General features: G+C 42.5%; 1 protein-coding gene across 1 annotated transcript in view; it reads right to left on the bottom strand.

Moving 5' to 3' along the window:
• Nucleotides 1–15366, bottom strand: part of pex5lb (peroxisomal biogenesis factor 5-like b) — a 33991-nt gene that overhangs the window by 16089 nt on the left and 2536 nt on the right. The window contains exons 2-5 of the mRNA XM_054627259.1: nt 7585–7680; nt 4942–5056; nt 1629–1868; nt 472–592 (exon numbers count right to left, since the gene is read on the bottom strand). Coding sequence (XP_054483234.1) covers nt 472–592; nt 1629–1868; nt 4942–5056; nt 7585–7680 — 572 coding nt within the window. The remainder of the gene's footprint in view (nt 1–471; nt 593–1628; nt 1869–4941; nt 5057–7584; nt 7681–15366) is intronic.

Below are 15366 nucleotides of genomic sequence, written 5' to 3'. Positions count from 1 at the left end.
TACATCAGTATGTAGTCTTTATAAAGACACTCGCTGTGTGAAGGAGAAACCGAAGCTCCTTCCTTCCTGCTGTCAGACTATTGACTCATGATCAATACCAATGAAACTGATCAATACCAATGAAACTGATCAATACCAATGAAACTGATCAATACCAATGAAACTGATCAATACCAATGAAACTGATCAATACCAATGAAACTGATCAATACCAATGAAACTGATCAATACCAATGAAACTGATCAATACCAATGAAACTGATCAATACCAATGAAACTGATCAATACCAATGAAACTGATCAATACCAATGAAACTGATCAATACCAATGAAACTGACCAATACCAACGAAACTGATCAATACCAATATTTCCTTTGTGTAATAATGTAGATTCAACGGTTCGGTTATATTTATCTTTTTTACATTTTAATTATTGATCAAAGAACCAGAGACAAAGAGACAATATTTACCACAGCAGCTCACTGGAGGAGTGGTGGGAGGTGCATCTGTTCTCCTGCCTCCTCCTGACTCCTCCGTCCTCCCCGTCCAGGTTCTCCTCCTCCCGTCTGTCCAGAGGAGACGACAGACTGACTGCGAACACACGGAGACAAGAAGCTCTGACATTTACACGCTGATTCAAACTGATTCAAACTGATTCAAACTGATTCAAACTGGATTCAAACTGATTCAAACTGATTCAAACTGATTCAAACTGATTCAAACTGATTTAAACTGGATTTAAACTGATTTAAACTGATTTAAACTGGTTTAAACTGGATTTAAACTGATTTAAACTGATTCAAACTGATTCAAACTGATTTAAACTGATTTAAACTTAATTTAAGAGAATGTCTCTGAAGAAGAACTGGAGGATAACAGTTATTTGATCATCAATTAATATGTTGATTAATGCCTGAGGAGAAAAGGCTTTTAAATCCCTTCTTTAAACACATTTTTACAGACTGGCTTTCATGTGATGATGTTGCCTCACTTACTTATTTTATTTTCATGGTATCGATTGGTTTTATTGTTTCATCTATCGTTCTGTGTTATCAGGGTGTAATCTGTTTGTGAAAGTGCTGTATACGTAAATATATTATTATTATCATCACTGTGTGACTGAAGGAAACCTGAAGACAGGATGATTCTTTTGTCTTCATGGACGTTCATAGATAACAATGTCCTCTGAGAGAAATCAACGTGTGTTTCATGTCTCAGTTCTGAACAAAACGTTTTTAAAGTCTCTTCTCTGAACCAAAAGCAGTTTCAGGACCTTTTTTTGTCTCCTGTCACATTTTCCGAACCACACAGCTGCCTCCCTCCACAACCAGTAAACACTGAGAAACAGGACTGTGACAATAAATACTTATGGAGTTCCTCAGGGTTCTATTCTTGGTCCTCTGTATTTCTTATTTTGTTTGTGCAGCTCGAAATAAATCTAGTAACAAAGCTTTTATTCTGAGGGAGCATTTAAAAACTTTAGATTCCTGACAGTTTGATTATCGACAATGTTTTTAAACTTGCTGACTCATCGAGCAGCACATATCTATCAGAACCTGTAAGAAGACTGAATATGCTAAATCTCTGTTGTCACATGCTTCCTGTGTGGTGGTTTATTCTACAGTACCTGAGTCCAGTGAGATCCTCTCAGGTGTTCTGGGGCTGGAGGGCAGGTGTTCGACCTCCACCTGGATCAGCTCCGTCTCATCTGGTCTCGTCCGGCGCCGAGGGCTCCTGGAGCTGCCCTTCCTCCTCAGAGGACTCCTCCTTTGGTCCTTGTTACTGCTGCCCCCCCCACCACCAGTACTGCCCCCACTGCTGTTCGCCGGCTCGCTGAGGTCCACCAGGTCCAGAGCTGTGGACAGAACTACAGGACGACGGGACGGAGGGTTACTGTCTGAAAATGTTGAGGAAAATCTATCTAATAAACAACTTTATAAAAGGTGTTATGTTGAACCCAATAACTTGTTTCATAAGATGATCTGTGGGAGTGAGGGAGACAAGCCGTTCCCTTAAGAAGTGGTAAAGTCATGCCAGGAAAGTTGGGAAATAAGAATAAGGTATCATTTGTCCTTTAAGGAGGTTACCATGACCTGACACGAAGAAGGAAAACAGGACGCGAGTGAAAGGCCAGATGTGCTTTGTCATGGTCCAATCCACAAAGCACAAGACGTGATTGGCTGAACGTGATGTAAGGGGGCGGGACTAAAGGTATAAAGATATCATGTAAGGACTAACGTGTTGTAAGCTCGTCCGCAATAAAACATCCCCGCTGGTTGCTAAACTCCAAGAACTGCTTCTCGTCTCTTCACTGCATTTCTGCCACAACAAAAACAACGTGTCAAACTTCAGTCTGAGCGGTTTGTTTTAGAGGACAATGAACAAGACAAGTCTGACTTCATTAAGCCAGAGGCAGAACATCCAGATTCTCAATTTGAATCGTATTTATATTTAAATCTGTTTTAAATGTTGGGATAAAGTTATCTCAATCACTTTTTAAAACATTTTAAATATTTTATCAAGAACCTCGATGTTAACTGTAATGTCCCAGAGTCATACTCACAAAGCACCTGAAAAAACTACTTAAATAATAAAACAATAATGGTGGACAGAGGAGACAGGAGGACGAGGAGACAGGAGGACGAGGAGACAGGAGGACGAGGAGACAGGAGGACGAGGAGACAGGAGGACAGAGGAGACAGGACAGAGGAGACAGGAGGACGAGGAGACAGGAGGACAGAGGAGACAGGACAGAGGAGACAGGAGGACGAGGAGACAGGAGGACAGAGGAGACAAGAGGACAGAGGAGACAGGAGGGAGGAGACAGGAGGACGAGGAGACAGGAGGACAGAGGAGACAAGAGGACAGAGGAGACAGGAGGAGGAGAGGAGACAGGGAGGACAGGAGACAGGACAGGAGGAGACAGGAGGATGAGGAGACAGGAGGATGAGGAGACAGGAGGATGAGGAGACAGGAGGACAGAGGAGACAGGAGGACAGAGGAGACAGGAGGACAGAGGAGACAGGACAGAGGAGACAGGACAGGAGAGAGGAGGAGGAGACAGGAGGGAGGAGACAGGAGGATGAGGAGACAGGAGGGAGGAGACAGGAGGACAGAGGAGACAGGAGGACAGAGGAGACAGGAGGACAGAGGAGACAGGAGGACAGAGGAGACAGGAGGAGGAGGAGGAGGAGGAGGACGAGGAGACAGGAGGACAGAGGAGACAGGAGGACAGAGGAGACAGGAGGACAGAGGAGACAGGAGGACAGAGGAGACAAGGAGGACAGAGGAGACAGGAGGACGAGGAGACAGGAGGACGAGGAGACAGGAGGACAGAGGAGACAGGAGGACAGAGGAGACAGGAGGACAGAGGAGACAGGAGGACAGAGGAGACAGGAGGACAGAGGAGACAGGAGGACAGAGGAGACAGGAGGACAGAGGAGACAGGAGGAGGAGACAGAGGAGACAGGAGGACAGAGGAGACAGGAGGACAGAGGAGACAGGAGGAGGACGAGGAGACAGGAGGAGGAGGAGAGGAGACAGAGGAGACAGGAGGAGGACGAGGAGACAGGAGGACGAGGAGACAGGAGGACAGAGGAGACAAGAGGACAGAGGAGACAGGAGAGGAGACAGGAGGACGAGGAGACAGGAGGACAGAGGAGACAGGAGGACAGAGGAGACAAGAGGACAGAGGAGACAGGAGGACAAGAGGAGGAGACAGGAGGACGAGGAGACAGGAGGACAGAGGAGACAGGAGGACAGAGGAGACAGGAGGACGAGGAGACAGGAGGACAGAGGAGACAGGAGGACAGAGGAGACAGGAGGAGAGGAGACAGGAGGACAGAGGAGACAGGAGGAGGAGGAGACAGGAGGACAGAGGAGACAGGAGGAGGACAGGAGGAGGAGACAGGAGGACAGAGGAGACAAGAGGACAGAGGAGACAAGAGGACAGAGGAGACAGGAGGACAGAGGAGACAGGAGGAGGACGAGGAGACAGGAGGACGAGGAGACAGGAGGATGAGGAGACAGGAGGACAGAGGAGACAAGAGGACAGAGGAGACAGGAGGACGAGGAGACAGGAGGACGAGGAGACAGGAGGAGGACGAGGAGAGGAGGACAGAGGAGACAGGAGGACAGAGGAGACAGGAGGACAGAGGAGACAGGAGGACAGAGGAGACAGGAGGACAGAGGAGACAGGAGGACGAGGAGACAGGAGGAGGAGGAGACAGGAGGACAGAGGAGACAGGAGGACAGAGGAGACAGGAGGACAGAGGAGACAGGAGGACAGAGGAGACAGGAGGACAGAGGAGACAGGAGGAGGAGGAGACAGGAGGACAGAGGAGACAGGAGGAGGACGAGGAGACAGGAGGACAGAGGAGACAAGAGGACAGAGGAGACAAGAGGACAGAGGAGACAGGAGGACGAGGAGACAGGAGGAGGACGAGGAGACAGGAGGATGAGGAGACAGGAGGACAGAGGAGACAAGAGGACAGAGGAGACAGGAGGACAGAGGAGACAGGAGGACAGAGGAGACAGGAGGACGAGGAGACAGGAGGACGAGGAGACAGGAGGACAGAGGAGACAGGAGGACAGAGGAGACAGGAGGACAGAGGAGACAGGAGGACAGAGGACAGGAGGACAGAGGAGACAGGAGGATGAGGAGACAGGAGGATGAGGAGACAGGAGGATGAGGAGACAGGAGGATGAGGAGACAGGAGGTCAGAGGTGTTAATTAACGGGAGGTGTACCTGCTGAGAGGGAGGTGACAGATGGGCACAGAGGAGGAGGACGACAGGCAAGGACGCAAAGTTACAGGAGGACAAAGAAGAAGAAGAAAATGTTCGGAGGGAGACAAACAGAAATAGGTTCATAGAAGAAGAGCAGCGGGGGAGGAGGGGTGAGACAGAGGGGTGAAGAAGGGATTATGAGCAGGAGTCTACCTGCTGTGTTGGAGGTCAGGGGTCGACTGGAGGAGGCGTCGCTCCGGCTCTCCGACAGGAAGTCATCGATGGAGGGACTCAGCAGGGGTCGACTCTCCTGCTGCTCCCGGACCAGCTGGAGACCACAAACACCAGATAGACACCAGTTAGACACCAGCATCAGGTAAAAAGTGAAGGTTTGTGAAGTCAAACAGGTTGGACATGATGACATCATGACATCATGACTGTCTCTGAGGAGTCGGTCGGCTCTGTTTACGGGCAGAAACCAGACAGACTGCAGGAACGCTTTCTACAAACGTGTCTTTGAGGAAACATGTGCATATATATTATATTATATATTATATTATATTATATATATTATATATTATATATTATATATTATATTATATATTATATATTATATATTATATTATATTATATATTTATATTATATATTATATATATATATATATTATATTATATTATATTATATATTATATATATTATATATATATTATATTATATATTATATATATATATATATTATATTATATTATATTATATTATATTATATTATATATATTATATTATATTATACATATATTCCGACGCGTAGACAAACAGGAGGCCGTGTGTCTCAGACTGAAACGTAAACACTGGTGTTGTGAACGTGCTGCATTCAAGAACACAAATGTCTCTGGAACTAGAACAGCATCACCACAGCACCCGTCCTCAGCTGAACATCCGATCTGAAAGCTGTTTATCAGGGTTCATGTAGACGTAGCCATGCTGCTAGCTCTCCTGGGGCTGCTGAAAGGCATTCTGGGAAATGCAGGACAAAGTACAACCTTTGATTCAGGGGTTCAGTCTGTTTCCAGATCTCCTAATCCTAATCCCCACTGCCGTGTTGGTCCACATGTCAATCCTCCGGTCCACGAGAAGACAAACCTCAAACCTCACTTCCTGCTTCAACAGGTCAGCTGACTTCAGCCGGAGGTCAGAAAACAACCAATGACAAGCTGATCAATAAGAAATAAAACAAATAGAAACTAAAGATACACATTTTAAAATAATATATATGACATGAACCAAATGTGTCAGTAAATAAATAGAGGTAGTCAATTTATACTCTCTCTCTTTACTCTCTCTCTTTACTCTCTCTCTTTACTCTCTCTCTTTACTCTCTTTCTTTACTCTCTCTCTTTACTTTCTCTTTCTTTTTCTTTACTCTCTTTCTTTACTCTCTTTCTTTACTCTCTTTCTTTACTCTCTCTCTTTACTCTCTTTCTTTACTCTCTCTCTTTACTCTCTCTCTTTACTCTCTCTTTACTCTCTTTCTTTACTCTTTCTCTTTCTTTACTCTTTCTTTACTCTCTTTCTTTACTCTCTTTCTTTACTCTCTTTCTTTACTCTTTCTTTACTCTCTTTCTTTACTCTCTCTCTTTACTCTCTCTCTTTACTCTGTTTCTTTACTCTCTTCTTTACTCTTTCTTTACTCTCTTTCTTTACTCTCTCTCTTTCTTTCTTTCTTTCTTTCTTTCTTTACTCTCTTTCTTTACTCTCTCTCTTTACTCTCTTTCTTTACTCTCTTTCTTTACTCTCTCTCTTTACTCTCTTTCTTTACTCTCTTTCTTTACTCTCTTTCTTTACTCTGTTTCTTTACTTCTTTACTCTCTTTCTTTACTCTCTTTCTTTACTCTCTCTCTTTACTCTCTTTCTTTACTCTCTCTCTTTACTCTCTTTACTCTCTCTCTTTACTCTCTTTCTTTACTCTCTTTCTTTACTCTCTTTCTTTACTCTCTTTCTTTACTCTCTTTCTTTACTCTCTTTCTTTACTCTTTCTTTACTCTCTTTCTTTACTTTACTACTCTTTTCTTTCTTTCTTTACTCTGTTTCTTTACTCTCTTTCTTTACTCTCTTTCTTTACTCTGTTTCTTTACTCTCTTTCTTTACTCTTTCTTTACTTTCTGTTTCTTTTCTTTACTCTGTTTCTTTACTCTGTTTTTTTACTCTGTTTCTTTACTCTGTTTTTTTACTCTGTTTCTTTACTCTGTTTCTTTACTCTGTTTTTTTACTCTGTTTTTTTACTCTTTCTTTACAGCGTTTCTTTAGTTTGCTAGTTTATTCTTTTGTTAACTGTTAAATTATATTTTATTATGTCAACACACAGTCAACTGTCTTGTTTAAAACACAATAAAGAGATCTCTGTGTTAAATGTGCAGCTCACAGCACCAGCATTGTAGTTTTCAAGATCAAAATTCATCAAAATAATTCAAACATTAGAATGCGATTTGCCTTCAGCATGTTAAATGTATTTATTGTGATGAACATTACGTTACATGTTGTACTCAGTTTTGGTTTAGTGTAGATTAATTAAAATAAAACTACAACTTTTCTTTGTCAACTGAATAAAGTTAGATTCAATAACATTTAAATTTATAGCCCAATATCAAAAATCCCAAATCTGCCTCAGAAGGCTTGACAATCTGAACAGCCTCCTCTCTCATTGGACCGTCACACCCTCAGAGAGAGCAGCAGAGGAGGGGTCAGAGGTCAGCAGGTCACGGTTCACTGATTCCTACCAATAATCACCTCATAATGAAACTTAACATGAAGCTACAGGCAAACAAGCAAACACTCAAATGAGGAGGTCGTCATGCCAACCTTGGTTGTCACGGTGAGGAGGGGGTTTCCTTCTGAGGAGGCCTTTTTAGCAGGAAGCTCCTTCAGCACCATGGCAACGACCCTTTCCCCTTTCCCCTACAACAGACGACAGGTTCATTCGTCACACGCTGCTCTCCTCCTCTCAACATGTTAGTCCACTCCTCGCTCGTTTGGGGGATTTCTCTCTGTTATGGAGCCTAAATCTCCAACAGAGCTCCTCTGGGCCGAACATAACGACCATCATGATCACCAACAAAGTCAGAAATGAAAACTGTTAAAGAAAGAAACACAGAAAAGATGCTGATGATGTCAGAATCTGGTTTGATCCTGATATCACATGTTGAGTTTAAATATAAAGAGTTTATCAAAAGATACTGAGACCTTTTGTTCCTTTATTTCCCAACGTGATGTATTGTTCTGTATATTTAAGAAGCTAGATATCTATATAGATATATAGATATATTTCTGTTTAATAAAATGCTAACTTTCAAACTTCCATTTTGTTTTCTCCTCCTTATTATCTATTTAAACTCAGAGCTTCCGCCTCTTAGTACATCAGAATCTGTATTTTTCCACACAACCCACTGCATTCCCTCCACATGTCTGATGAGGTATAAATATATATATATATATATATATATAGAGTTATATAAGTGGTGACAGGTGTCTGTTGGCAGAGAAAGCTGAGCTGATGGAGTGAAACCTACCTCAGAGATCTCAGCAGGCAGGACGGGTTAATCAATAAAACATGATCCAGTTTTATTATTAGACGGGCTCATATTGATCACGATGGAGGGACTGGACCTGCTCCTCACGATCAATAATGATCAATGATAATCAATCATCAATCATCTGTCTTCACTGACGGATGATGACAGCAGATAGAAAATCAGTTTGTTTGTTAGTTCCAAAGCAGCCGAGGAGACAGTCTGTGATGTCACCGTGTACAGGAGAACAATGACAATTAAGTACTCTATAGTACTGCATCACAGTACTCTTTAAGTACTCTATAGTACTGCATCACTGTACTCTTTAAGTACTCTATAGTACTGCATCACTGTACTCTTTAAGTACTCTATAGTACTGCATCACTGTACTCTTTAAGTACTCTATAGTACTGCATCACTGTACTCTTTAAGTACTCTATAGTACTGCATCACTGTACTCTTTAAGTACTCTATAGTACTGCATCACTGTACTCTTTAAGTACTCTATAGTACTGCATCACTGTACTCTTTAAGTACTCTATAGTACTGTACTGCATCACTGTACTCTTTAAGTACTCTATAGTACTGCATCAGTACAGTACTCTATAGTACTTTAAGTACTCTATAGTACTGCATCACAGTACTCTTTAAGTACTCTATAGTACTGCATCACAGCTGTTTGAAGTCTTCATGTTCTCTTCTCTTTCTCAGCTTCCTCACTCTGTTACAGTGTCGGTCGCCCAGCTGTGTGTGTGTGTGTGTGTGTGTGTGTGTGTGTGTGTGTGTGTGTGTGTGTGTGTGTGTGTGTGTGTGTGTGTGTGTGTGTGTGTGTGTGTGTGTGGCTGGTGGACTAAAAATAACCTGCTGTTGTGCTGAGCAAACAGTCCTCCATCAGAGAGTCCCAGCAGAGCTGAGCTCACTGCTCCAGCTCAGCAAACACCGTGAGCATCCTCACAGGTACACTGACCGCTATACTGCTACTAATACTGCTACTAATACTACTACTAATACTACTGCAGTACTACCACTATACTGCTACTAATACTACTGCAGTACTACCACTATACTGCTACTAATACTACTGCAATACTACCACTATACTGCTACTAATACTACTGCAATACTACCACTATACTGCTACTAATACTACTGCAGTACTACCACTATACTGCTACTAATACTACTAATACTACTACTGCAGTACTACCACTATACTGCTACTAATACTACTACTAATACTACTACTACTGCAGTACTACTACTATACTGCTACTAATACTGCTACTAATACTACTACCACTATACTGCTACTACTACCACTACTGCAGTACTAATACTACTACTACTGCGGTACTACTAATACTACTACTGCAGTACTAATACTACTACTACTGCGGTACTACTAATACTACTACTGCAGTACTACTACCACTACTTACGCTTATTGACTTGCTTGTACCCTGGAGTCTTTGTGCTTTCTCGCTTCGCAGGCTTCTATAAATCGTGGCTGTACCTGGACCGTGGTCGTGCATCCTGCTACGGCCCTGCTGACACCGACTGCTACCACCACTATTATTATTACTAGTCACATTACTATTACTATTACCTGTACCATTAAGCATTTTAGCTTTACTTCCACCCTGAAGCCCTTTTGCTTTCTCGTTCTGCAGGTTTCCATGAATCGTTGTGGTACCTGGACCGTAGTCGTGCCTCCTGCTGTGAGCCGACTGACACCCACTGCTACTTCCATTATTATTATTAATCACATTACTATCCCTATTTTCATAACTATAATTCTACTGTAATAATTGCTGCTGTTATTATAAGTAGTCTTATTATATTAATCATTTATGCCATATACATTGAATGTGTTGTATCTCTGTTATGCTGTTCATTCTGTACACATGACATCTATTGCATTCTGTCCATCCTGGGAGAAGGATCCCTCCTCTGTCGTTCTCCCAGAGGTTTCTTCCTTTTTTCTCCCTGTTAAAGGTTTTTAGGGAGTTTTTTTAGGGGAGTTTTCCTGTGCCGATGTGAGGGAAGGACAGAGGATGTGAGGGTCTAAGGACAGAGGATGTGAGGGTGTAAGGACAGAGGATGTGAGGGTCTAAGGACAGAGGAGAGGATGTGAGGGTGTAAGGACAGAGGATGTGAGGGTCTAAGGACAGAGGATGTGAGGGTGTAAGGACAGAGGATGTGAGGGTGTAAGGACAGAGGATGTGAGGGTGTAAGGACAGAGGGATGTGAGGGTGTAAGGACAGAGGATGTGAGGGTGTAAGGACAGAGGATGTGAGGGTGTAAGGACAGAGGATGTGAGGGTGTAAGGACAGAGGATGTGAGGGTGTAAGGACAGAGGATGTGAGGGTGTAAGGACAGAGGATGTGAGGGTGTAAGGACAGAGGATGTGAGGGTGTAAGGACAGAGGATGTGAGGGTGTAAGGACAGAGGATGTGAGGGTGAGGGTAAGGACAGAGGATGTGAGGGTCTAAGGACAGAGGATGTGAGGGTGTAAGGACAGAGGATGTGAGGGTGTAAGGACAGAGGATGTGAGGGTGTAAGGACAGAGGATGTGAGGGTCTAAGGACAGAGGATGTGAGGGTGTAAGGACAGTCTAAGGGATGTGAGGGTGTAAGGACAGAGGATGTGAGGGTCTAAGGACGAGGATGTGAGGGTGTAAGGACAGAGGATGTGAGGGTAAGGACAGAGGATGTGAGGGTCTAAGGACAGAGGATGTAAGGACAGAGGGGTAAGGAGGGATGTAAGGACAGAGGATGTGAGGGTGTAAGGACAGAGGATGTGAGGGTCTAAGGACAGAGGATGTCACATGTGCACAGATTGTAAAGCCCTCTGAGGCAAATTTGTAATTTGTGATTCTGGGCTCTACAGAATAAACTGAATTGAATTGAACTACTGCAGTAGTGGTAGTAGATCCTTCAGGTGTAGTCAGTCAAATAAAACACAAATGAAGGTGCGGTGGTGAAACTGTGCCAAGGGCAGCCTGGTCAGCTGACGGAGGAATATCTGACCCGGAGACTTCAGGTATTTATATCCTTCAATGACGAAAGCTAATTAATGTTGTATGAGAGCATTTCCCCCTGTGGTTCACTGTAAGTACAGTACAGGACAACTACAGGAGCCTGCAGAGGACACTCTGAACCAAACACCACATACAGTCTGTGCTGTTCTGGTTCTGATACAGATCCCTGATTCAACCTGGTTTCAGTGTCAGATGGCCGACCACCTTAAACATGGAGACACGTCACCAACGTTCAACATTTACAGGAGGAACGTGTGTTATGATTGACTCACTGAGTCAAAACCAGGAGACGACCTCCGGTTCTTTAAAGTGAATCTAAAGCTTCCTGTGTTAAAGCTGCATTCTCTCTGCTGTCCACCAGGGGGCGACTCCTCTGGTTGTATAGAAGTCTATGAGAAAATGACTCTACTTCTCTCTTGATTTATTCCCTCAGTAAACATTGTAAACATGAGTTTATGGTCTCAATCTCTAGTTTCAAGTCTTCTTCAATACAGCATGATGTTCATTTAGTAAATGATGCTCCATTTAGAGTCAAACAGACCATAAAGCAGGGGATGCTTTAGGGCGGGGCTACACACTGATTGACAGGTCGACTCCAGAGACGTATACGGCGTCTCTAGGTCACTCCTCCTCAGTCCAAATATGGTCACTTCCTGTTCACTGGTTGCAAAAAAACAAGATGGCGACGGTCAACATGCTGAACTTGAGTCTTCAAAACGTCCACGAACCAACGAGAGACGTCACCATGACGACGTCCTCTTCTTATAAACAGTCTGAAGAGTTCTCTACTTCTTCTTATGACAACGTTGTTTAAACGTTTTCTGCATTCTAGCAGAGAAATATAGCAAACAGAAACATAACGTGTGTGTGTGTGTGTGTGTGTGTGTGTGTGTGTGTGTGTGTGTGTGTGTGTGTGTGTGTGTGTGTGTGTGTGTGTGTGTGTGTGTGTGTGTGTGTGTGTGTGTGTGTGTGTGTGTGTGTGTGTGTGTGTGTGTGTTTAAAGAGGTGAAAAACTCTTCAATGTCTTGAAATCAAACCCTGATTCTTTTTAAGTATAAACTACTTTGATGTCATTGATGGATCATTTCAGTCATTATTAGCCGTTATTTTCAGCCCAGAGGTCACCACAGGTCCAACTGCTCTCACCTCAGCAGTCTTCTGGTTCACTGAGATAATCAATAATAATAATCATCACACTGTTCTGTACGTTTGGCCTTACATGACCAGAACCAGGTCCTCAGGGGTTCTAGGTTCAGACTAGAACAGAAGCTGGTGAGCGTCCAGAGAACAGGAACAAGAAGACCATCAGACTGGATCCATGTAGACCTCAGATCAGATCACTAGACCTGATCAGTAAACATTCATTATTCTTATCAGCTGATGGTTTTCAGAACATAAAAAGTAAACTGCAGGTTCTCAGGCCGTCTGATGGTTTACGTAGGACATTCTTAGAAATGAGAGCTTGGTTTAGAGGAACCAGACAGGAAGTGATGATGATGAGTCCTGATGAAGATCTGCTCAGAGGTGAAGCAGCTCTTCAGTTTGTTCACATTCACGCTTCAAACACTCACAACCAAAAGGTTCTCGTTCACGGCGCTTAATGAGAGGACACAATGGACGACGTGGTGATTCACCGCAGACACACCAGTAACACCAGCAACACTGGTAATACAGATAACACCACCTTAAAGGTCAGTCCATCTTAAAGGTCAGTCCACCTTAAAGGTCAGTCCACCTTTAGCGAGTCTGAGTTGTTGAACTTGTTCTTCTAGACTATAAATAAGTGTTAAACTAATAGAACTATCGTTTTCATTTATCTAGTTTGTTCTTCATATTTTATTTATTCTGACCTTCACAGATTTAAATCTTTATTTATCTCACATGTTGTAATTATTCTGTCCAAAGAACAAATCTTTATACAGAATATAAATATAACAGTAAAACAGTCAGTCTTCTGGTTTATCTGCACTTATATAATATATATATATATACATACAGCGGGTAAAATAAGTATTGAACACGTCACCATTTTTCTCAGTAAATATATTTCTAAAGGTGCTATTGACATGACATTTTCACCAGATGTCGGTAACAACCCAAGTAATCCATACATACAAAGAAAACCAAACAAATAAGTTCAGAAATTAAGTTATGTGTCATAAAATGGAATGACACAGGGAAAAAGTATTGGACACATGAAGAAAGGGAGGTGCAAAAAGGCATGGAAAGCCAAGACACCAGCTGAAATCTATCAGTAATTAGAAAGCAGTCCTGCCCCTTGTCAGTGCAAATGAATATCAGCTGGTTCAGTCCCAACTGATGGCCTATAAAAAGGTGTCTCATTACCAAGGTGTCACACAAGAAACATCTCATGATGGGTAAAAGCAAAGAGCTCTCTCAAGACCTTCACAACCTTATTGTTGCAGAACATACTGATGGCGTTGGTTACAGAAGGATTTCTAAACTTCTGAATGTTCCGGTGAGCACTGTTGGGGCCATAATCCGGAAGTGGAAAGAACATCATTTCACCATAAACCGGCCACGACCAGGTGCTCCTCGCAAGATTTCTGACAGAGGAGTGAAAAGAATTATCAGAAGAGTTGTCCAAGAGCCAAGGACCACTAGTGGAGAGCTTCAGAAAGACCTGGAATCAGCAGGTACAATTGTTTCAAAGAAAACAATAAGTAATGCATCAACCGCCGTGGCCTGTATGCACGCTCACCACGCAAGACTCCACTGCTGAAGAAAAAGCATGTTGAAGCTCATTTAAAGTTTGCTGCTCAACATTTAGACAAGCCTGTGAAATACTGGGAGAATATAGTCAGGTCAGATGAGACCAACATGGAACTCTTTGGATGCCATAATAGACACCATGTTTGGAGGTCAAATGGCACTGCACATCACCCCAAAAACACCAGACCAACAGTGAAGTTTGGAGGTGGAACATCATGGTGTGGGGCTGGTTTTCAGCATACGGCACTGGCAAACTTCATATAATTGAAGGAAGGATGAATGGAAAAATGTACCGAGACATTCTTGATAAAAATCTGCTGCCATCTAGCAGGATGATGAAGATGAAACGAGGGTGGACATTTCAGCAAGACAATGACCCCAAACACACAGCCAAGGAAACTCTCCATTGGTTTCAGAGAAAGAAAATAAAGCTGCTAGAATGGCCCAGCCAATCACCTGACTTGAATCCAACAGAAAATCTATGGAAAGAACTAAAGATCAGAGTTCATAGAAGAGGCCCACGGAACCTTCAAGATCTGAAGACTGTTTGTGTGGAAGAATGGGCCAAAATCACACCTGAGCAATGCATGCCACTAGTTTCTCCATACAGGAGGCGTCTTGAAGCTGTCATCACCAACAAAGGCTTCTGTACCAAGTATTAAATACATTTCAGTAAGCGTGTTCAATACTTTTTCCCTGTGTCATTCCATTCTATTACACATAACTTAATTTCTGAACTTATTTGTTTGGTTTTCTCTGTATGTATGGATTACTTGGGTTGTTACCGACATCTGGTGAACAATTCATGTCAATAGCACCTTTAGAAATATATTTACTGAGAAGAATGGTGACGCGTTCAATACTTATTTTACCCGCTGAATGTATAAATATACAGTACCAGTCAAAAGTTTGGACACACCTTCTCATTCAATGGTTTTTCTTTATTTTTCTTTATTTTTCTTTATATTTCTTTCTACATTGTAGATTAATATTGAAGACATCCAAACTATGAAGGAACACATGTGGGATTATGTGGTAAACAAACACATGCTCAACAAACCAGAATATGTTTTATATTTTAGATTCTTCAAAGTAGTTGAATGAGAAGGTGTGTCCAAACTTTTGACTGGTACTGTATATATATATATATATATATATATATATATATATATATATATGTGTGTGGATTACAACATGTTATCTACATGTTATCCACATATTATCTCCATGTTATCCACATGTTATCCACATGTTGTTATCTACATGTTATCCACATGTTGTTATCTACATGTTATCCACATG

This window comes from Anoplopoma fimbria, chromosome 3 (assembly GCF_027596085.1).
Source record: "Anoplopoma fimbria isolate UVic2021 breed Golden Eagle Sablefish chromosome 3, Afim_UVic_2022, whole genome shotgun sequence".
In the NCBI taxonomy this organism is placed as follows: domain Eukaryota; kingdom Metazoa; phylum Chordata; class Actinopteri; order Perciformes; family Anoplopomatidae; genus Anoplopoma; species Anoplopoma fimbria.
The sequence above is the reverse complement of the archived record's forward strand: the minus strand, read 5'-3'. Positions and strand labels throughout refer to the sequence as shown.